The sequence below is a fragment of the Protopterus annectens genome, chromosome 3.part1, assembly GCF_019279795.1.
Source record: "Protopterus annectens isolate FY-2018-M chromosome 3.part1, PAN1.0, whole genome shotgun sequence".
Taxonomy (NCBI): Eukaryota; Metazoa; Chordata; order Ceratodontiformes; family Protopteridae; genus Protopterus; species Protopterus annectens.
This window is the reverse complement of record NC_056732.1, coordinates 1,399,238,862-1,399,263,587: the sequence shown is the minus strand read 5'-3', so window position 1 is coordinate 1,399,263,587 and position 24,726 is coordinate 1,399,238,862. Positions and strand designations below refer to the sequence as shown.

Here is a 24,726-nt window from a genome sequence, read left to right as displayed (position 1 = left end):
CATGAATGGAGAACAGCAACAGTCATCTCTCTGCACAAAGGTGGGCCATTAGTAATGTATATTTGTTTTAAACTATTAATATATGCTTACCATGTAAACCTTAACTGCAGTTAACCAGTTGTGGAGCTGTATGGAAATAGGAAATACACCCCGGGGATCACTTCTATGTCTCTGCTCAACAGTGGCACAGGAAAATAACTTTCTTGGGTGGCGTAAGCCAGGGGACCTTGTTGGCTAGGCTTATGTAGGCCCTTGGGCCGATATCCTAGTACCTACCTATGAACTTATGAACCTATGAAAAGACATATTAAGATCAATTAAAAACATAGATTACAGAAAGTCAATAAGACCCAAAATGTTAGAAGTTTGATAAAACAAATGAACACAGTAATGAAGACTGTTCATAGAAATTCATGTGATACAACAGAAGTAAAGAGGGTATATTACTGTGCAGCCAGATTAATAACTGATAAAGTCTTACCACAAAAACACATGACACTAAGGGAAAGGAAGGAGAGAAAGCAAATGCCATCATGGAAATATTGAACAGAGAAACTGTAAAGCAATTAAGGCAAGAAGTGTCACTGTTAGAAGAGTACAGAAGAGGGAAAAGATCAACAAGAATACGTAGAAAGACAAACATGACAAAAGCAATGTGCAATATCAGAACAGACCAGGATCTAGTGCAAATAATAAACGAAAGATAGCACAGGCAGAAAACCCCAGAAGGTACACAGATAAATACAAAGGAAAGTACAGCATAAGCATTGGGAAACAAGGCAAAAGGTATAGAAACACCACCAAAAAAGGAAGAAATAGACACATTTTGTAGAAATATCTATGAAGATCCTGTGGAACATAAAGATGCTCAATGGATAGAAAAATTAAAAAAACGAATAAGAAGTTTAAATGTACAGAATATGAAATGGGATGAAGTAACCACCAGAGAAATTGAAACAAAATTAAGAAAAGCTCCTAAGTTTGACTTATAGTATTAACATCTTGAAATGCAGATTTAGCCATGAGTAAGAACTATTTATACGCATACCCCGAACAAAAGCCAACCTGGTTAACAACAGGAAAAATGATACCCCTCCTTAAGAGTGAACCTGCAAGATATCCAAAAACTATAGACCAATATCTTGCCTTAAGATGATGTATAAACTATACACTGGAATTGGTGCCAACAGAGTTTAAAGTCATTTAGAAGAAAACTCAATCATGGCAATAGAACCAAAGGGTAACAAAAGAAAGTTATGTGGAACAAAGGATCATTTATTGTTAAATAAAGTTATAATGAAGAATTGCAAAAAAGGGAAGAATCCAAGTATGGCACGGATAGACTACAAAAAAGCATTTGACAGTATCCCACATGCATAGATAAAAAGTGCTTACAAATGTATGAGACACCATACGTTGATCAGTTACATTACAGTGACCATGAAACAGTGGCAAACTACTTTGCAGCTAAGCCATGATAAAGGACAAATTATTATTCCAGGGATAAAAATTCAAGGGGGGATATTCCAGGGTGACTCTTTGCCAGTGCTGCTCTTTTGTCTTCCCCTTAACCTATTAAGCTGGCTAGTTAACAGATTAAGTCATAGTTATAATTTAGCTCCCAGAAAACAACCAAGTGTAAAGACTTCTTGTATTCTTTTTGTGGATAATTTAAAACTGTACAGTTCATCAACGGAGGGATTAGAAGCACAACTGCAAGTAGTCAAAATGTTCTCAGATGATATAAAGATGCAATTTGGTCTTGATAAATGTGCAAAAGCACCCTTTAAAGCAGGAAAGGTGCAGCACCAGGAAATATCAGTTTGGGACAGGAATGTGACTTGAGCATGTGGGAGTGCATCAATATTTGGGTATTGGTGAAGGATCAACAAAGAAAATGAACAATACTTTAGAAGACTAAAATTAATACTGAAAATAGTCCAGGCATCTAGGAACAAACTCCAAGCTATAAACCAATTTGCTCTTCCTTTTATAACTTACAGTTTTGATGTGATTGACTGGCCTCAAAAGGTATTGGATCAGTTGGACAAGAAAATGAGAAAAATGCTTTGTGTTTATCAAATGATTTATAAAAATCAGTGTATAAGAAGATTATATATTACTCATTATGGACCTCCTCGAAATTGATTACATGTGTAGCTCTGCAATCATAGGACTGCATACATATCTGCTGACCTCACAAGATCTAAACATAGTGAAAGTTTTAAAGCATGAGGAAACAAGTCTACGATGACTTCCCTGCTTAGTTTAGAAGAAGCATATTGATGTCAAGTGAGAATGGAAATCAAACCAGAAGTAGACAAAAATCAGGCAGCAACTGAAAGTTCCAAAAAACAAAAGAAAGATCATGAGGTTAAGGATTATATGGGAAGGCAAGGAATGTGAAAAATGCAAAGATATAAAACAAGTACATAAAACTCCTGAAACAACCTCATGTTGTCAGGATCCAATGCAGGGATGGTTAAGGACAGGTGAATTTAACCCATATCAGTGGCCCAGGACAGTGGATTAAATACATGGTGGTTTACAAAGTCCATTAAACATGTCAGAGAAACAGACAATTACAGCTTTTGTAAAAAAAAGAATTGGAAACATCTACATTCTACATCTTGTTGCTGGGTGTGATACACTAATGGCAGAAGGCTTCCATACTGAAAGGCATAATAATGTGGCAAGACTGCTGCATTGGGCAAATATTATAATACTGAAGTAGCTAAAAAGCATTGGAAACATGAGCCACACAGCATTACAGAAAATGATGAAGTTTATATCACATGGGATCAGCCATTCCTAACAGTTCAAAACAGATGTGAGAAAAGCAAGTACAGTAGTCCATGAAAAAAGACAAAAGTAGCATTCATCACTGAAATTGCTGCAGCTAGTCATTGCAGTGTCTTATGTACAGAAAGACTCACGTCATAAAATACCAGGATTTGAGGCAAAAATGAGGTCATTGTGGAAGAAGGATACCCAGACAGTTCCAATAGTAGAGGAACAATGGTCTCATAACAATAATTTAGTCGTATTTAGATATGTTATACATGTAAGTCTGTCTGAATTGCAAAAGGAGTCAGTTCTGGGTACATTGTGGTGCTGCAAAGGGTACTTTTGGCTAGCATCAAAGATTGAAGCAATAGTAATTTCATGAACTTTAATCATACTTTGACTTAGGAATGGGGTCTATTCCCATCATGGTATTAGAACTCCAAAAGACTTGGAGAAATTGAACCACAAGTAAAAAAACACCAAGTGAGTTTGGCAAAACGTAAACAGCCTCTTCACTCTTAAAGCTCAAGTAAGCCGCTGTGTCACATATCCCATTTCAGCTAGTGCAGACTGCAATATTCTGAGTGTTAATCTGAACTGTGTATTGTTCTTTTTTGCATTTCTCCTCATTTTAACCAAAAGTCAACTGTTTGCATTTTTAACTTGGTCTGGAACCTTAGTCTAGTGGTACCCCTCACAGCAGTGGGAGCATTGTGAGTTGTTGCAGGATATGAGCCTCAATTATTTCCACGCTACTCCTTTTTCTCTTTGCATTTTATTTGGTTTGGGGCCCTTATTCTTGTAGTACAACTCGCAATAGTGAGAAAATTGTGAATTGCTGCAGGATCCAAGCCCGATTTACTACATTTCTATTGCATTTTTTCTGATTGCATTTTACTGGCCTAGGAATCTTAGTATACACTTGTAGTATCACTCACAATAGTGAGAGCATTGTGAATTGTTGTAGGATCTGAACCTTATTTTATTACATTTCTACTGCATTTTTCTATTTGCATTTTACTTAGTCTGGGAACCTTAGTCCTATAGTATCCCTCAGAATGGTAAGAGAATTGTGAATTGCTGCAGGATCTAAACCTTTCACATACACTTATTCTGCATTGTTAGTGTTTACTGATTGGATTCCTCTCTAACTCATCTCTCAAAACCTGTGTTGAGTTGTGCAGCAGTGGTTTGCAGTGCCTTGCATAAAAGCAGGGACCATATAAAACTATTATCTCAAGTATCTAGCTGAGTGTGAAGCAGCATGTTTGCCCACTGAGAAGCATTACCCCAAGAGTGTTGTTTTATATCAATCCTAGTTTTCTCCTCCCAGACCAACAACTCTCATAGATCAGAAAAAAGAGTATCCACAGCCATGTATGTGCACTTTCCTACCATCTCTGTAGCTAACCTGGTAGAAATGGGCATCTTAAGATAATGTAGACTTTTCTCATGTTTTCTGAGAACCATCTTATTCTTATGCAGACTAACACAGTATGTGAGAGGTTATTGCACTGTTGTTGGAAGCAAAGCTCTCGCATACAGGCAGCGATATCTCCAAACAAGATACTAGTAACACACGCACTACACCTGCTATGGATCAGACACAAAATTCTCGCATATGCTTAGGCTCTTAAATGCAGTCTACCAAAACTGCAAAGGCCTCCCATGCATACTTCTCAACCTCTTAGAGCAAGAAATCTGGACAAAGTCATACATAATGGGGGGACAAAGGGCCAAAAATAGGGATGCTTTTTAAATATCACTCTTACAAACCTAGAAAGCTGATAGAATAACAGGTTTTGCTATAGCATGAATTTTCTGAAGGGTATGAAGTCTGAAACTCAAGTGTCTGTCATTGTTTTCTGACTTCAGCCCTCAACCATTTGCTAGTGATTTGACAGAAAGAAACAATTTTATGACAAACTTGCCAAAAACATGAGGCAGAAATCTGGACACTCTGTGCAAATCTGTACAGTTAAGAGATATGCTCCCATACGCTGCCCTCAGCAAACTCCCAAACACTCTACAAAGACAAAAAATAAAAACTAGACCACAAACAAACCGGAAATTAAAATGGAACAATTTACTGACAAATAGTCACAACGTAATCACACAAAAGCATGACTGACCATTTTCACCTTCATAGGCTTCATCAGTCATGCCCAAGTCCCTTAGTTACTTTAATTAATATAGGCAACCCTCATACGTAACTTCTTTGTCAATAAAATAATAACAAATCAACAACAATGAATGAATAATACCAAAAAAAAAATACAAAAACGTTTTTTGACAAACATTAAAAATTCACATAAGTTTAAATTCAGTGTTTCACATGTTGCAATAGTGCCATATAATTTCTGCTTAATGTTGCTATAGGGGTCTATTATAAGACTGAAAGTGCATATGTGCAACTACATAAAAGTTGACACATAATGCATGGGACCTAACCATAGTGAATGACTACGTAAGCAAATTTTTCCCTAGGGAAGGTATAATAAGTCATCGCTGATCAGGCGTGAAATCCTGACCATCTGACCCTTAACAACACTTCATTTTTGATGTCTAGGGTGACAGCTGTCAAAGTGCAAAAGTGTGGTGGAATAGGTCCCTTTTCTGAAAATGGTGGATCGCAAGCCACCATCTACCTTATCCAACTGAATGTCCAAAAAATTAATACACGTTGCATGTAACTTAAAGGTGAATCTCAAAAATGTGTTGTTGTGTTCAAATAATCAACAAAATCCTTAGCTTCATACTCAGTGCCTGTCCACAAAATTAGGATGTCATCCAGAAACCTTAAAAATACAACTTTTGCCCAGTATGGAGAGGAAACTACATAAGTTTTCTCCCATTCAGTCAAAACCTATTTGGCGAAAACAGGGGCGCACTTGGCTCACATCACCACCCCCGTAGTCTGTTGAAAAAATCCATCCTCAAAATAGAGGAAGCTATTTTTCAAAATTATGTCAATCATCTCAACCAACAAGTTGACCGTGTCATCAGTAAGGTTCCCAGCACCCCTGAGGCTTTGGTGATATAATTCTAATCCTTCCTCATGTGGTATCACAGAAAATAAGTTGATGACATCAATTGTAAGGAAAAGGTAACTGTTCTTATTGTTCACACCCCTTAACACTTCAAGGCAGTGCCAAGAGTCCCTAAGGACATGCCTATAACCCTCACTTACGTTTTTAGAATAATGGTCAACAAAGGCAGCCAAAGGCTCTGTTTCTGATTTTCTGGCTGCCACAATCAGTCTAAAGGGGGGATTTTGTGGGTAGCGAATACAGCTGGTATAATAAGGGGTCTTATTAGTCAAGAAATCAAATTCATCTTTTGTAATTGAACCCTCAAATAGAGCATCCAAGAAATACATGTCAATTTTCCATAAGCCCTGTTGATTTCATTCCTCAAAACCCTTTCATACATCCCTTCATCATTAAGAATGTCATACATTTTACACACATAATCCAAATACAACATTATAACACTCCCCAGGGCACATATAGCCATATCGCACAATGACTCAATCTCTAAGCCCTTAAGGCAAACTTGCATACAACTCAACCCGATACATTGATCACTGGAGCCTCTATCATGAGACTCACTGATGACCCCCTCGCCAGGCTGTGCAAAGACTCAGTCATGGTCAATTGCCTATCAGGGACAAGGATCCGCCAGATCACACATGCAACTCAGGACATTGAACCACAAATACCAGTATGACTCTGTCATAGTCAATGTGAGTGTTTATGTCCTGAGATGTACCTCCCAGGATTATATGAAGAGAGACATGATAGAGCTTTCAGATTATGTGTCCCATGCAGATACCGAGGAGCATTCTAACTTCTCCAAAAATGATATCACAAAATAACCCGCTAAGGGGGTCCAATATTTGTCAGTTTGGGAGGTCATGGTCGACAGACCATGCTGCTTTGCCAGGGATGGTCTGCAGCTATACCTGCTAGGCTTTCAGATACTGGCCAAAACATTATCTACCCCATAGGGCTTGTTTAGGCAATGAAACTGATAAATGTTCCAACATAGTCAAGTCTATGCAAGATAAACTAGAGGCTTTACTGCTCAATGATAGGATTCTTAACAAGAAGCTCCAATCCCTGGAAGCACTCCTCACCCTGAAGAGTGTTGGCATCTGTGAAGTTACTGACTAGTCTTACATGCAAGGCCATGGAAAGAATTATTGTAGACCTTACAAACAAAGACATAGGAAATCTGTAAACACTGGACCTATCCCACTGGATGTGTATCAGTCTACACAAAAAGTGAGCAAACGTCAAGACTGGACCAATGATATGCTTGCTATAGGTCCCTGTCTATGACCCAGGATAACCATACTACATAACTGAATGTACTAGAGTCACTCACAGTTCAGCCCAACACCATATTCATCAGTGATTTCAACTATCCCACCATAAACTGATATACATACCAACCACTAATGTGCAGGCTCAAAGATTTCTGGACTTTGTCAATGCAAATACCCTGGAACAGCTAGTCTGCACACTTACTAGGGGTACAAATATCCTGAATCTGGTACTCACAAACATGAAGGAACTTTGCAGCCCCAAAGTTGTTTAATGTCCTCACTGGTCAGATCACATCACAAAGAGGTAACCCCTGAAATAAATATAAAGACTGAACTTCCAGCAAGATCCAGAACCTTTAAGAACTTTCCCAAGGCTAATTACCTCATATTAAGTGAAAGCATAGCTACACTTTAAGATCAAGTGTTTCCAGAAACCCTGTACAGGCATGTACATAAATCCATGGAAACAGCAGTTCCAAACCAAAATAAACTTTGGACAAACTCCAAAAGCAAGCCCCCTTGGTGGACCCCCAGTATAAATAGGTTGTAAAACAAAAAAAAATAAAATCTTGTCCAAAAATAGGAAGGGGCATGCCCAAAAGGCAAAAAACTCCCTCATCCATTTCAACAAGCAACTCAGGGGACTAATCAAATTTATCAAAGCCAACTCTGAGGCAAAAATAGTATCCCAGGCTAAGGATAGCCATAAAGCATTTTTCTATTATGTGCTCAGCCCTAAAGGGAACACCCAATGATGTGCTGAGTCAATAGTAAATGGGGCTTCCTATACTGAACTGGCGGTTGTAGCAAATTTGCTGCCCAATAAATTTAGCTCCAATTTTACCTCATTAACACTCCCAGTTTTACCCCAGGAAATTCTGTCTACCATTTCTCCCCCTACTATCATTAAAGAACAGGTCCTTACTGCACTCTCCAGAGCTAAAAACACTGCATCAATGAGTCCTAATAATAATATCCCAAGATACAACAGTTTGAAACATGACCTGTCAGGTTAACTAGAATCTCTGTTCAGCTATAGCCTCCAAACAGACTGCAGTCATAGGGGATGGAGGACTGCAACAGTCATCTCTCTACACAAAAGTGGACCATCAACAGACCCAGAGAACTGAAGACCCATTAGTTTGACTAGTCTTATATGCAAGGCCACAGAAATAATTATTGTGGACCTTATAAACAAAGACATAGGAAATCTTCAAACACAGGACCTATCCCACTTACATTTTGTCAAGGGTAGGTCATGCCTACTAAACTTAGTGGACTTCTTTGAAAAGGTGACTAGTGCCATGAACAAGGGCAAAATGGCACATACTGCCTACCTTGACCTGACAAAGGCATTTGAAACTATACCACCCTTGGGTACTATAAAAACTCACTAAGTAAGGCATAAATCCCTATGTCACCTGATAGATATCCAAATGGCTCATAGACAGGACACATGAAGTCAGGGTGGAGGAATCCACCTTCACCAAGAGGCCTGTTACTAGTGATGTCCCACAGGGGTCAGTACTGGGACTTCTGTTTGGAATACACTTCTCTGATGTCAAGGCAAATCTAGAGGGCCTTTGGCTGGCCATATTTGCTGATGACTGCAAGCTAGATGCAATAACTGAATCCCCCAGTTATGTACATATCCTCCATGAATGTCTGGCAGAGACAAATAACTGGGGCCAGAACAGTGGCCTAAAACTCAATGCAAAAAAATGCAAAATTATACCCTTGGAGAAGATGACTACCCCCTGTAAATTACAGCACTGATGACACTCCCCTAAGGGTAGTCCCAATTGTAAAACAGTACAAATGAGTAGCATCAAAACCCACAACACTAGCAGTTGACAACCTGCCAGCACACTATCTCAGCATAGCTGCTGATAGTATCTCAGCCTTACTACAGGATATGTGCCCAAAGAGTGGCGTACAGCAACAGTGGTCCCTCTCCATAAAGGTGGTGCCTCAACGGATCCTGGAAACTATCGCCCCATAAGCCTGACTAGCTTGGTCTGCAAAGCTATGGAAAGGATCATCATGGACCTCATAAATAAAGATATTGGGGACCTACAGACACTGGATCCTACCCAGTTCGGCTTTGTTAAGGGCAGATCCTGCCTCTTAAACTTGGTTGATTTCTTTGAAACAGTCACCAAGGCCATTGACGAGGGGAAGGTGGTCCACACAGCCTACCTGGACCTCGCAAAAGCCTTCAATACAATACCCCACTCGGGCATTATAGATAAGCTCACCAGCTTAAATATAAACCCCTATGTCACTAGATGGATTGCAAACTGGCTCAAGGACAGAACCCACATGGTTAGAATTGCTGGAGCCATGTCAGACTCCAAACCAGTTACAAGTGGTGTCCCACAAGGCTCAGTCCTGGGACCTCTCTTGTTCGGTATATATTTCTCTGAGGTACAGGCCAGCATGGAAGGACTGTGGCTGACCAAGTTCGCAGATGACTGCAAACTGGGCACCATAATCGACTCTCCAGCCGACACAAGCATCCTCCAAAAGGGCCTCATAGAAACAGACAACTGGTGCCAGAGCCATGGCCTCAAGCTAAATGCCAAAAAGTGTATAGTCATACCCTTTGGCAAAAACAAAGTGCCCACAAATTACCACATAGGTGGTAATCCATTAAGCACATAAGAAGTAATTAGGGACCTGGGGACCCAAGTTGATAGCAATCTCTCATTTGACAACCACTTGGCCAAAGTGGTTAGAAAAACATTTTATATAGCCCACCTAATCATGAAGGGATTCACATCTAGATCAGGAGAGGTCATCGTGCCTCTTTACTCATCCCTCATCAGGCCCATAATTGAGTACAATGCCCCTTTTGGGATGTACCTTACCAGACACCTGCAGCAACTGGAAAGACCCCAAAAGTACCTCACCAAGAGGATCAAAGGGCTCAAACAGATGTTGCCCGGTTAAAGAAACTCCAGCTCTACTCAGTGGCATACTGCCTGTTCAGAGGCGATCTGTGCCTGACGTATAAAGCCATGTCCAACCCGGAATTAATGGACATGCTGCACCTCAGAAAATCCAAATCCCATCGAGCTACGTGCTCGAGAGACTTGAACCTCAGCACTGAAATAAATAGGACATGCTGGAGGGACAGATTCATAACCCAGAGGCTCCCTTCACTCTGGAATAAAATCCCAGTCCAGGTTAGGCAGAGTCCCTCATTGACTCTCTTCAAGAGGAATCTTGATGAGTGGATGGGAGATCGTAGGTTTACCCCGGGTATCACGTCTGTGTCACTGTTAGACAGAGGCACAGTATACTAACCTCGAAAAAGGGCATAGCAAAATAAATTTAAAATGGGTGGCGAAAGCCAAACACATTCTGGCTAGGCTTATAAATGCCCTAGGGCAGATAAACTAGTATGAACCTATGAACCTATGAACCTATAAGCTACTCTTATCAATACATCCATAATAGAAAACTGCATCCCCACCGTATGGAAAGCTTCTTATTTAAACCCACTTCACAAAGGTGGCATATCCACTAAACTGTTTAACTATTCCCAATAGCAATCCTTCTGCCACTCTCCAAACTGCTCAAAAAATGTGTCAGTCAACTGCTAACCTTTCTACTTGCAGACCATTTACTGTCTCCCACCCATCACAGCATCAAAACAGCCCTACTAATATTTCCTTGACTCCACTCTTTTCCTTGACATATTAAAAGCCTTTGATGCAGTTTCACACTAACTTCTCCACCACAGACTCCATCTTAGTAGCCTTGCACCTTCCACCATTAAACGGTTCACCATACAGGTTCATAGGTATATATACTAGGCTAATGACCACCAGGGTTTTTACAGGCAATCCAACCCAAATGTGTCCCTATGTATCATGGACATTTATTAAAGGGGGGGTATGTTAGTTAGGAAGTTTCTAGAGGTTATGTGGAGGAGGGGGAGAGCATGTTAGTTTGGGCATTACTGTCTTCCTCTGGCCATCAGATAAATGAGGGCCAGACCCTGGGTGAATTTCTGATTTCCCATTTGTTGGCAAAGATTATGTTTATGTTTAAATAGGGTTAGGGATGAATTCTGCTTCACATGGATGAGGAGCCACTTCTAGGGCATGGAGATCCCCTGAGACACATATGTGCCTTGAAAAGTATCTGTCAACCAGATTTGAACCCTGCTTCATCTATTTTCTTTCTTTAAACTCACTTCTTGTACACGTTATACTACACAAAGAGTGTTAAATGAACACTCATACTCACGTTTTTAAGCAAACTTTTTTTATGTCTCATAGGTTAATACTAGGCTAACTGCCCTGAAGGGCCACTTTAGCCTAGCCAATATCCTGAGGTCAGCAGTAAACCCTGTACCTTCTGTCTATGAGGTGAGGACCTTAACCATTATGCCAAAGCCATATCCATTAATAATTGCATCCAGTCTGTAAAATGAATTGATTCCCATTCCAACTTCCACCCAGTCACAACAGATGTCCCCCAAGGCTCCAGAGTAGGACCCATACATTTTAACATCTTCATTAATGACATGCACAAAGAATCAAAACCATTATTCAATACACAGATGTCTCTACACTTGTCTGATCAGTCACCAGTCTATTCACTTCAGAAACCATCATACAAAATGCTTTCACCTCTGTGGAATACTGACTAAAAAAATCTCCCATTCTTCTAACTGGTGCTGCAGATACTTTTGTTCAAGGAATTTTAGAATGTGTCATTTTATTTGCACTTGCTAAACACAATCAAAAATTCCTTGGTTTAGTAAGGATGAATAAAATAATTACATGAATAAATAATATAATACTCATTGATCAAAAGTAACTGCAGCACCATTTAGAAGAATGTGTCATTTCTTTCCTCTCACTAACTGCTGCTAGCTTAGGGGAAAAAAATAAAACAAGACTAACATGATTAACTGCAATAGTAGCTACAAGGATGTTCGTGTGTGTGTGTGTGTGTGTGTGTGTGTGTGTGCTCACATGCAACAGCGAATGCATAAGAGTGCAAAGTATGTTTTATACTGTATGTTTACTATTCTTGCTATAATTTACTGAATTCTTCATTCATTTTATCACAATAACACTTCTGAAGTATACAGAGTCAAAGTGTCTGTAACTGCTGTGTGTGTGTGTGTGAGTGAATGTACATATATATATATATATATATATATATATATATATATATATATATGTGTGTGTGTGTGTGTGTGTGTGTGTGTGTGTGTGTGTTCATAGGTGTCTACTAGGCTAATGACCACTAGGGTCTTTATAAGTCTAGCTATGCAACCCAAATGTGACCCACAAATTTGATTAATACAGGTGGTGATTGCTGACTGCTTCTGTCCATCAAAACATAGGAGCCAGACCAGGGTTGAATTTCTGACTACCTATCCACTGGTCCAAGTTGGGCTTAAAAACGGATAGGGTGGGACTCTGTTTCACATGGATGGGGAGCCTGTTCCAAAGAATGCAAATTCTGTGATAAACATATCTGTCTCTCCAACATGTTCTATTTATATCACAAGCAAAATGTAGATCTTTTAATCTAGTACTTCTGATGCTGTTTCTTTTGGAGATGTACAAAAAGTTCACCAAAACAGGGTCCAGAGATCCCCTGTATGCCAGGCAAAAATCGTCTTTCAGAAGTCTGTATGATACCAAGTAAAGAGACAGGGCTTTCAGGTGATCAGCATAGGACATGGTGTTTACTTCTTGTATTGTTTTTTAAGTAACATTTGTGGACATTCCAGTTGCTCCATGTGTCTGGTCAGGTCCATACCAAAGGGGGTATTATACTCTATAATGCATTTGATGAGGGCCGGGTATAGTGGTATGATGACTTATCTGGACCTAGATGTCATATCCTTGCTTATAAGTTGAGTAACATAGAAGGAGTTTCTTACTACCTTAGACTCATGCTGATTGTAGGCTAGGTTACTATCTACATGAGTTCCCAGATTCCTGACTAGTGAATCAACTTTTAAGGGTGTTTTATTGATGATGTAATTAACCAGGGTGGCAGACTTGCCAAAAGGTGCTATAATGCATTTCTTTATATTGAGTTTTAAGCTATGGCTTTGGCACCAAGCATTTGTCTGTATTAGACCTTCCTGCAGGGATTTCTCATTTTGGGGAGATTCAATGACTGTTCCAAGTTTCCAATCATCTGTGAACTTGGTCAGCCAAAGGCCTTTGATGTTGGCTTTGAAATCTTGAGAAGTAGATGCCAAAGAGGAGTGGGCCCAGCACAGGGCTCTGCAGGACTCTACTGGTGATCTGCTTCTTTCTGAAGGTGGTTTCTCTAAGTCTAACCTCCTGGGTATTATCAGTGTGCCAGACAGCTATCCAGAGTGTTATAAAGGAGTTTATATCTAGTTCCATAAGTTTGCTGACAATGCTAGAGTGGGGTATCATATCAAATGCTTCAGCCAGATCTATTTAGGCAGAATAGACCGTTTTCTCCTCATCCATTGTCTGAGTGACCTTTAAAAGAAGCCCACCAGATTCAGCAGGCATGACCTTCCTTTTACAAAGCCAAACTTGGAAGGATCCAGTATCTGAAGGGCTCCTATGTCCTTGTTGATAATTTCAATGATAATTCATTCCATGGCATTGCAAATAAGACTAATGGGTCTGAAGTTTCTGGGATGTTTTGAAGGTCTTCCCTTATAAAGGGGGATGATCGTTACAGTCTTCCATTCATGTGGCACAAAGCCTGTTTTACGACTATAGTTAAATAATGATTCTAGGGGTCCTGATAAATCATATTGTAGACTACTCTGGAGGCATCTTGGGATGTTATCAGGGTGCATTGAGGCCTTGTTCCTGGCTTTAGTCAGTGTACCCAGTACATGCTCTCTATCTATAGACTGGAGGGGTTATGATTGAGGGTATTTTTGAGGGGATTGTTGAGAGTGAAAGGGCAGCAAAGTTAGACATCTGTATAGGAACAGAAACTTCCATCACCAAGTCTGTTGGTCGATAGGTGACAGAGTCAGCACAACTAATCAAATATCAGCTGAGCAAAGTGTGCAGAGAGGCTTGCTTCCATGCAAAAATATTTTAGTCCTTAGTTCTTCAACAAATAGGTGCCCAGCATTGTTGGATCAACTAGTTTTGGTTTCAGTGGAAGGTTAGGCTTCCATATCTCTCTCTCTCTCTCTCTAGACATATATATATATATATATATATATATATATATATATATATATATATATGTATATATGTGTGTGTGTGTGTAGATAGATATAGCTATATAGATAGATATAGATAAATAGATATAGATATATATACAAATATTTAGATAGATATTTGTATCTATATATATATCTATATCTATCTATATCTATATCTATATATATATATATATATATATATATATATATATATATATATATATATACACACACACATATATGTGTGTGTGTGTGTGTGTGTGTATTATATCACATTATATTATATTATATTACATATATGTCTAGTTATACTTTGCTAATGCAGTTAAAAATGTTAAAAGTTCAGAATCTCAGAACTGCAGTATCAAAATGTTGATAGGTCAGAATGTAGACAAAGGTAAGTGTGTTGATGTGAGGGGTTAGAGTGTGTTTTTGCAAATGTTGTTGGGTTAGGGTAAAGTTTAGGGAAGGGGATAGCTTTTGTGCTGTGCATGTTTTTTTTATCTGTGTTTCTGTGTCTGAGCCTTTCTTGTGTAGTGGCAGTGTTACCAAAATGTTTTTTTCCTCAGGTAAGATGCAGCATTAGATTTAGCATGCATTAATCAGGTGGTGCAAGAAGGTGAAAAGCCTCTAACTATAGCCCTGCCTTTAACCCTAAACCTGCAGCTTACCTTAGAAAAACCCTTTCTTTGTAACACAACCATTACTCAGATAAACTAGGTCTTATGGTATTGTTATTTTAGGGGTTTATTTGTTTTATTTTATTTTATTGTTAGTGCAAAAATATCAGAAAAGTAAAGCGTTTTTGCTTGTTTTGCAATTTAGTTCCTGTGGGTTTGAGTGTTTATGTCAATATTTTGTTATCAACATTTTGAACTTTCAATCTTTTTTGTCGACATTCTGAGTGTCTACTGTTGATGTGTCAGCATTTTTGACCATCTCACTTTATATATCCAGGCATATTAAATACATATACTGTGTATGTGTATATGTACATAAAATATGTCCTTCAATATAATCACATAATCTACAGCGAATCTTGAAATTTTAGGCAAAGGAACTATTTTATATTGAGAATAAAAGTGTATATATTAATAATAATACAAATACAAAACAAATGAGCAATTAGCCCATTTTCTAGGCACAACAGTAGCTTCCGTGGTCGGAATTACAGTAAAACAATGGATCTTCCAGGGGTGAGGAGGCCTTCTGTCTGTGGGGTCGAGCTTCACAACACCTCTGGGTGGTCTATCCTGTGAGACATTATTGTTCTCTCAAATCTTTTGGGTCACTACTATAATAACATTGGAAAATGTGTAATCAACTTGACCTACAAACCTCACCGCTCCCATGCCTTAAAACAACTTGCATAGCTAGAACTAACCCAAACCTTTATCTTATCTCTTCTAGTTATGATACAAAAACTCTTCTACAAACCTAAAGTACACCTGTCTTTAAGCAATATTATATAACTATACTCCACAAAGAGATCTCTCTACTCCATAAATAAATTCTTCATGTAACCCAATCAAATAATCTTGCTGGTGATTCCTCCTACTCTTCACGTTGCTAGACATGGAACAGTCTACCCACGCAACCAAAAATGAACAACACAACAAACAGTTTAAATTCCACCCAAAACAGTATCTCACAGACTTCTAGTTCTACTCCTGTTCCACTCTGAATAAATCTCTCTCCCATCTCTCATCCTCCACCTCTATGATCTCTATTACTGTGAAAATGCCTCTTTTCATATTGAATATCATTTCTATTCTCCCACCCTCATCCACTCACTCTATGATTTTTAGTGTTGTTAAAACTGCCTTTTTCTTATGAATCCAATCTCAGTAGCAAATATCTGTATAATTGTTAATGTACTTGTCTTTTCATGTATATTACTGAATGTTTGTTTCAAATGTTTATATTATTTGGGTGTTTTTCTCCTTGGGCCTAAGTAGAAAATATGTTTTTGACTAAACCCATTTGAACAAACATGATAAACAAAAGCAAAATAAAAATATGCACACATGCAAACACACACACATAAATGACAGAGAATGTGACAGTGGGTGTGTGTGTGTTTGTAGATGTTATTAAATCCTTACATAGAATATATTTTTCTCCAAAGTACAAACTATCAACATAAAAAAGTACATAATAATAAAATAAATAAAAAACAAATAAGCAATTAACTCATTTTCTAGGAACAACAGTACCCTCCACAGTGGATATTACAACAAAACAATGGCCTTTCCAGGGGGTTAGAGGCCTTCTGACTGTGGTATCAGGTGGTCCATTATTTCCTTGTAATAGCTACCCTGTCAGGCATTATTACTTGCTTATTAACTGTGTAGTCAAGAAGCCCTCTGGCAATGCAAACATGCATCTATGACATTTTAACAATATTTCCTATGTAAAACTCAGTATGTATGTCCTTTGTTAATCTCTAATTTAACACAGACCACAGCAAATAAAGTTATTACAGAAGGTAATAGTCAAATGTTTTACACTTACGTGAACATCCTGGTCCTGGATATCCTGCAGGACAGTCACAGGTGTCTGGTGCCACACAGACCCCATAGTTTTGACAAGGAGGGTCACAGTGAGCTAGGAGAAGAATATATTTTACATCACTTTGAGTTTAAGAGTGATGAATGAAACTTTTTCAACTCTGTTCATTTTATAGAGGAACTGGAAGTCCTGAAACTATCAAATGTCACATCAGTGACAGTAACACATATATGGTTTATTTTTGTTTGTATGTTATCTGTTTCACATTGATGATCAGGTGAAGCCCACAAAGGCATAATCCCTTTAAAATGTATGCTCTAAAGCAAATCTGCATATTTTGTGCTATATATTACAAGATCAGTAATCCAGTATCTCTAAGAGACATTTTGCATTTTACATTATATAGCCACGACTTCAATATATCAGTTCAAACATATCACAGGGGCACCATACAGACTATATCAAACTAAACAAGTAATAGTAATCATTACACAACAATTTCAGGCTAATTGTTATGGGGCATGGTACACAGCTCAAGGCACAGATGTCCAATATTAAAAAAGACAATGCAACAATCTGAACAAAAATCCTTACAATAAACATTATAAAATATACAGGAATATTCTACAACAGTGAACAATAGCAACATGATCATGTATAAATCATTTCCTTGATGACCACTAAGAAAGAAAATACAGTTGTGTCACTTACAGTAAATGTAAGATACTCGAGTGTCTTCATTGTTAAAGTAATAACAATGGGGGTTATTCTTGCAATGGTAGCCCTTGATCAGCACAAATACCAAAGATTTTAAACTCTCCTCCTGGGCTGGTGGACACTCCCCACCTGATATCAGTCCCTCTGGGTATAAGGGTCATCAGCCAACACCATCTTCCACATTTTTCTTGCCTCCAAAAGGAGCCCCCAAGGTTTGAGCCCAGGCCAGGAACACAAAGCACCTAAAAGTCCCAAGTGTACTGAAGAAAGCTAAAAGCCCTAAAGACCTGAAGGAGAAGCAGAGGTGGGAAAAGGGAGAGGAAAGGGGTGCCAACTCGAACCATAATGGATCAAAAAGGGGAGGAAGAAGAAAGACCAACTACAACAGTGAAGACACTCAAACATTTACAATGATAGTAAGTAGACACAACTGTACAATGTTCATCATGTTTCACTGTTACAGTAATAACAATGTGGGAAGATGCCTTGCAAGATTGCACAGGCAATGCTAACTTTGGTTCTGGAAAAAAGATGGTAGGTTGTAATGTCTGGTAAAGGTATGGAAAGAGGAGCAAGCAGCATCCTCTAAAATATGTTTGGTGGAACTCTTCTCAGGAAAGCATTAGTAGTAACTGTACCTCTGGTAGAAAGAGAATTACTGTATAATCCTCATTATCTGGGACTCGAGCAACCAACACTCTCAAGCAACCGGCATTTGATTGGCTCATATGCCAGCATACGAGCCAATCAAAAATAGCAAAGCGGAGACACTTCTTCTCAATGTGGAACAGTTCTGCATTGAGAAGTGGCTCCGCTTTGAGATTTTTGATTGGCACGCATGCTGGCATACGAGCCAAGAAGCCTTTTCTGTTCAATGCGGAACAGCTGTCTGTTCTGCATTGAACAGAAGTGGCTCTACTTTTGATTGGCTCGTATGCTGGCATAAGAGCCATTCAAAAATCCCAAAGGGAAGTCTCTTCCGCATTGAACAGAAGAGGCAACGCTTTGCCATTTTTGATTGGCTCGTATGCCGATATATGAGCCAATCAAAAATCACAAAGCATATCTCAACCAGCATATACACTTAATGGGCATCTACCAACACCCACAGGTGCTGATTAAGTTGGATTTTACTGTAATATTTTCAAAAGCTTCTTTTCCATTATGTTGGTAACAAAAGGCAATACAACCAGCAATGCATTTTGACATATTGTGTTTGCTGATAGGACTTCCCAATTTGTTGTTTGAAAAAGCTAAAAAAAGGTGACTGGACTTTTTAAAGGTCTTAGTGCTGTCCAGATAGAACTTGGGTTGCCTGTGAATATCCAGTGAATGAAGGATTTGTTCTTCCCTATTTTCTGGGTGAGGGAAGAAGGCAGGAAGGTGGGTAGACTGGTTTAATGATAGTTCAGAGACCACCTTGGTCAAGAAAGAGGGATTAGTCCTGAGAGTAACTTTGTCTTGGTGAAAAATAAGAAAGGCCTCAATGCACATGAGGTCTTGCATTTCTAAGACTTGCCTAGTAGAAGAAATAGCAATCAGAAAAGCTGTTCTCCATGATAGGAATTTTATGCCAGCTTTAGCTGCAGGCTCAGAAGGTAATAAAGCAAGTTCTTTCAGCCCACATTTCAGGTTCCCAGAAGGTAAGGAAGGTCTACTGGATATTCTAAGGTGAATAACACCTTTTGGGAACTATTTTTCAATGGTTATGGAAAGAGAGAAGGTTGCCTGGGGAGGAAGGCAAAAATGGCAGACATGCCAATCCTAATGGAAGAATAGGATAAACAAGATTTAAGTAAGTGAGCAAGGTAGGTAAGGATGTGGGTGATTGATGCTGATCTATGAATGATGCTCTTTTGTTGACACAAGACAGAAAACCATTTATATTTATATATATATAGGATTTTCTAGTGCTTGGTTTTCTAGCTTCCTTTGTGATAACTAGCACATCCTTGTCTGAAAAAAAAGCCCTTAAGGAGCAGTCAGTATATTAGCTATGCTGTAAACCTCAAACTGCTGAGATACAAGGGTGTGCGTTTTCCCTTGTTCTGAGTCAACACATCTGCCTTTTAAGGCAGCAACCATGGTTTCTCCCTACTCAGGCTGCTGAGGAGAGGGAACCAATGTTGTCTCAGCCAAAAAGGTGCTATGAGAATCACCTTTGGTCCTTCCTCCCTCCCTGAGTTTCAGCAGGGAATGTGTAAAGAAACAGACTTGTCCATGCAAAGAAAAAGGCATTTGGTCTTCAGGCCTTTGGATCTGCAGCGATTAAGCAAATATTTGTTCAGCTATCTGTTTGGGTCTGAAGCATAAAGGACTATATGTGGCATACACCAAGGAAGGCTGATAAGTCTGAACATGTCCTTGTTTAGGGTCCAGTCACAGGGATTTACCATTGACCAGATGAAGTGGTCTTCTAATAGACTGTTTTCCATAGCAGGTACTTTGCTAGAAGGTGCAGGCCCAATTTCTGACCTATATCCCACAGTGACATTGTTAGCTAACATAGGAGTGAGTTCCTTCCTGCTTATTTATGTACCACATCAATGTGGTACTGGCCATTTGTGTTAATAAGGTCACTGGTTGCCATAAGTATTTGTATGCTAGAATACCCTTTACTATAGCCAAAATTGCCTTGATGTTTATGTAGTTTTTAAGAAGTCTACTTCCCATTTGACTCTGTTTTAAATCCATCTGAATACCCCCCCCCCCATATGATGTCTGAGGCATCTGTGGTCAGGGTCTATTTTGGAGAAGGAGTCTTGAAAGGTGCCCCTAAATGTTGATTGCAGGCAGAGATCCACCACTCCTGTTCTATTTTGATATAGGTTAGAAGTTGAATCTTGTGGTTGAGAAACTGACAGTGTTAGCTCCATACATTCTTGAGCTATGACTGAATTTTCCTTATGTGCAATCTGCTTACAGGGATCATTAGAATACTTGAGGCCATGTAACCAGAGAATATTAGGACCTCCATTGCTGGGATTACTGATAGGCAAAGGAGAGATTGGAGGGATTGTGTCAAGAAAGGTGATCTTTTCTGGAAGAAAACCCTCTGTAGGTCTGTGTCTAGTAGGGTCCATAAAAAAAACAAGTTTATGAGATAGAGTGATGTTTCACTTTTTCAGATTTAAGGTGAATCCTAGACTGGAGAAAATGTCCATGATGAGACATAGGGTGAAAAGAAGCTCCTCTACAGAATATGATTGAATCAGGCAGTTGTCCAGGTTGGGGTAGATTTAATACACTCTGTCCTGCAGAAGGCAATTACTGGAGACAGACACTTGGTGAATACTCCTGGCACAATCAAAAAGCCAAAGAGCAGATCAGAGACTTGATAGTGATTTCCAACTGCTATGAAACAAAGAGGCTTCCTGTGAAACCTGGCAATGGGGATGTGTAGATAAACATATTTTAGATCTAAGCTGACCATGAATGCTTCAAATGTTAACACAGACAGGAGGTTGTGCAGGATTAGCATTTTAAACTAGGGAACAAGGAGGAACCTGTTTGATCTGAGAAAATTCAGAATGGGTCTCCAAGTTCTTTCTTTTACTGGAGCTAAAGTCTGGAGTAATACCATTTTGCACTTTCTAGAGGATGTACCATTTCTATGTAGCCATGCTACAGTCGAAGAATTACTTGGGCAGCAGACTCTTGAACTGATTTGCTGGAACAGATGGTATGCCTACAAGCTTTGATTGGGAGGTGAATGACAGTTTATAACGTGTTTTTATAATGTTCAACACCCATTTGTCCTTGATGATTTTGGTCTATTCATGGTAGAAGAGGGAAAGCCTTGCCCCTAGGCTGGGGGGGGGACAGAGAGGGGGACTGGCTGAGTCATGGTTGGTCCCTGCTGGACCCCTGAAGTCAGAATCCATTAGGCATTTAGGATGTTTCTGATTTCCACCTTTTTTGTTGCCTCAGTGGTCTATACATTTTGACCCTTCTCCCTCTTTGCCTGTCTTGAGAGGAAGGAAAGGACCAGACCTTAGTGGGATAATTTCTGATAAACATGGGAGGCTGAACCTAGATACAATCCTTGATATTCTGCATAGATTTAGCCTTCTCCTCTACCTTTCTGAAAATAACTTCAGCCTTGGGACAAAACAAAAAGTCTTTGTCTAAAGATGCATCAAGCATCTCAGACTTAACATGCCCTGGAAGGGGTTGCTCCCTTAACCAAACTTTATACCTCTCAACCACTTAGGGCAAGAAATCTGGAAAAAAGACTAAATTAATGGAGGGATAATGCCCAAAAATAGAGACATATTTTGAATATTGCTATTAAAAGCTTAGAAAAGTGCTAGAATAACTGAATTTCTGTTTGCATGCCTTTTCTGGAGGATGTGAAGTCTGAAACTCAAATGTATGTCATTATTTAGTGACTTCAGTACTCTGTGATTTGCCAGAAAATCTCAAATTTTATGAATAACACACCAAAAATTACAGTAAAAAATCTGGACATTCTGTGAAAATCTGGACAGTTGAGAGGTATGCCAAGCATGTCTGCAGAAAACAGACCCTGAAGCAGCCATCCTGCTTGATGCTTCCAAAGTATGAAAGCCATAGTGTAAAGACTGATTTGCAACTAGAGAAACTGAGCTGCAGATGTCCAGCAATTCTTTGGAGAGAGCCCTCTCCTCCATCCCCTCCAATATCTCCTTCATAAGGTCCAGTAGATTTTCCTGGTACTTAACCATATGAAACTGGAAACTGAGAGATCTCCTAGGAGGGTGGCAGAAGTATACACTTTCTTGGCAAATCTATCAAGGGTTCTCCTCTCTTTATAGTTTGGAAAAAGGGGTTCCTAGAAGTGCTGCCATTATCTCCTTTAGACCCCTGAATCACCACTTCAGGATCAGCATTTGGATTCCTAAATCAATGTTTGTGGGAAACCAGAGCCCTATAAAGCCTGGTTTCCTAGGAGCAGGTAGTTGGTAGTCAGGTTAACTCTACAAGGACATCATCCACAGCTTCTAGTACTGGAGGAATGGCTAAGGGTTTATGCTCAGGGAGCTTCATAAATTATCTAATCTTTTTCGGATAATCTGATCCTCCCAGTGGAAAAACTCCCTCATTGTATGGAGTATTTCACCAATGTGGAATTCTGATGTTGTAAGCTGAGGCAAGGATATCATCATAGTCAGAGCCAGCATATGAACCTGTAGAAATTTGATCTACATATGTTAACCCTTCCTCACCTGAACCAAATGAATCAGGGGATTCCTGGAGTGCCTTTTTCTTTCCCCAGAAACATATTCTGTACTATCAAGATATCTAGTAGAACTACACTGTTTGGAAGCCACAATTTAATGAGGTCCTCAGCCAGTCTATGTAGGTCCTGCTAGTAGGCCTTTTGGGAATAGGAGCCAGAAAAAATCCTTTTTGTTTTGATTTAGGTGGCACTGGAAGAACCAAACTGCAGGTGTGGAGGTGTAACTTACACAAGGTTAACTGACAACTCCTCAGTTGTTTTGGGATTCTACCCTCCCTATCTGAAGATAGTAAAGCTGTGTACACTTACCATAAATGTAGATGTTCTGAGTGTATTCACTGTTGCAGTCATCACACTTGGGTTATCTGCCTGCAGGTAGCCCTCAGTCGGCCCGAATACCAGAGTCTTGGGATTTCTGCATCGGATACTGTCGCCTCTTCCTTGATGTCAGGTCGTCAGGGGTATAAAACCTTCAGCCAACACCATTACATCAGTTTTTCTTGCCTTAGATGTCAGGAGCCCCCAAAATAGGAAGCTATTACATGGTGTGGAACACCTCCAGTAAAAAGTAAATACCCCTGCCATAAAAGATGGCCATAAAGAGGATAGGAAAAAAGGATAGAGAAAGTCAAGGGGCTGGAGGGAGGGAAACCAGGACTGCAACAGTGAATACACTCGAACATCTACATTTATGCTAAGTGTACAGAACTGTACTATGTTCTTCGTGTTTCACTGTTGCAGTCAACACACTTGGGTTGATTCCTGAAGCTGAAGAAGGGTGGAGGCAGCCAAGAAGTGTTGGGGCTGGCTAGCAGGCCTTGTAAGACTGCTGTAGTAAATCCAGCTCTGGATTCACAAAAAAATAGTTAAGTGGTAATGCTTGGTGAAGGTGTGTACAGAACTCCAGGTTGCAGCTTCCAGGATGTCCCTGGTGGGGGACCCCCCTGAGAAATGCTGTAGAGATTGAAGTAGCTCTAGTAGAATGAGTTCTGATCCCCAGAGTGGTAGGTTTTCCATGGTGCTTGTAGCAGAAATGGATGCAGTGTGCTATCCATTTGGAAATGGTTTCCTTCAAAATGGCCTTGCCCTCTGGCCCTGTAATAAAGCTGACTAGTAGCTGGTCAGATTTTCTGAAAGGCTTAGTCCTGTCAAGTTAGAACCTGAGCTGTCTGTGCATGTCCAAGGAGTGCAGGATCCTTTCCCCGCTATTCTGAGGATTAGGGAAAAAGGTTGGCAAATGGATGGATTGGTTTAAAGCCACAATGGATACCACCTTGGGCATAAAGGAAGGGTTAGTCCTGAGGAAAATCCTGTCAGCATGGAAAATAATGAAGGACTCCAACGCCATTAGGGCCTGTAACTCAGACACTCTTGTTGCTGAAGTAATAGCTAGAAGTAAGGCTGTTTTCCAAGAGAGGAATTTTAACTCTGCTGAAGCAGCAGGTTCAAAAGGGGGAAGTGTGAGCTTTTCCAGTACAAAGTTAAGGTCCCAGGCTGGGGTGGGAGTTCTCCTAGAGGGCCTTAAATTGCTAGCTTGGAACTGCTTGATGAGAAGCTGAGAAAAGAGAGGAGGCTCAGTATTATAATGAGATGGCAGAGGCATGAATCTTAATGGATGAGAAGGATAGGCCTCTGTGGTGCAGCTCTGCTAGGTAATCAAGGATTTCAGGTAAGTTGGCTACAACTGTGTCCTTTCCTTGAGCCTGACTCCAAGAACAATATATTTTCCACTTTTCAGCATAGGATTTCCTAGTACTAGGCCTTCTGGCCTCAAGGATGAGATCTAGCACCTGTTTTCTGAGGGATGCTGGTGGTGTATTCATGGGATAAGCCAGGCTGCAAGGTTTAGGGTTTTCAGCTGTGGATGCAAAATTTGTCCCTCCTGCTGAGACAGTAGGGAAGGTATGTGATGTAGGTGCCAGAGTGGGTACCAGTGCTGGCATGGCCAGTCTGGTGCAATAAGGATTGCCCTTG

At 39.7% G+C, this 24,726-nt stretch overlaps 1 protein-coding gene across 2 annotated transcripts in view; it reads right to left on the bottom strand.

Annotated features, from left to right (window-relative positions):
• LOC122798485 (fibrillin-2-like) overlaps positions 1-24,726 on the bottom strand; it is a 1,115,712-nt gene that overhangs the window by 333,228 nt on the left and 757,758 nt on the right. For both annotated transcript variants that reach the window (XM_044067451.1, XM_044067452.1), the window contains one exon: positions 16,818-16,910. In XM_044067451.1, the coding sequence (XP_043923386.1) occupies positions 16,818-16,910 (93 nt within the window). The remainder of the gene's footprint in view (positions 1-16,817; positions 16,911-24,726) is intronic.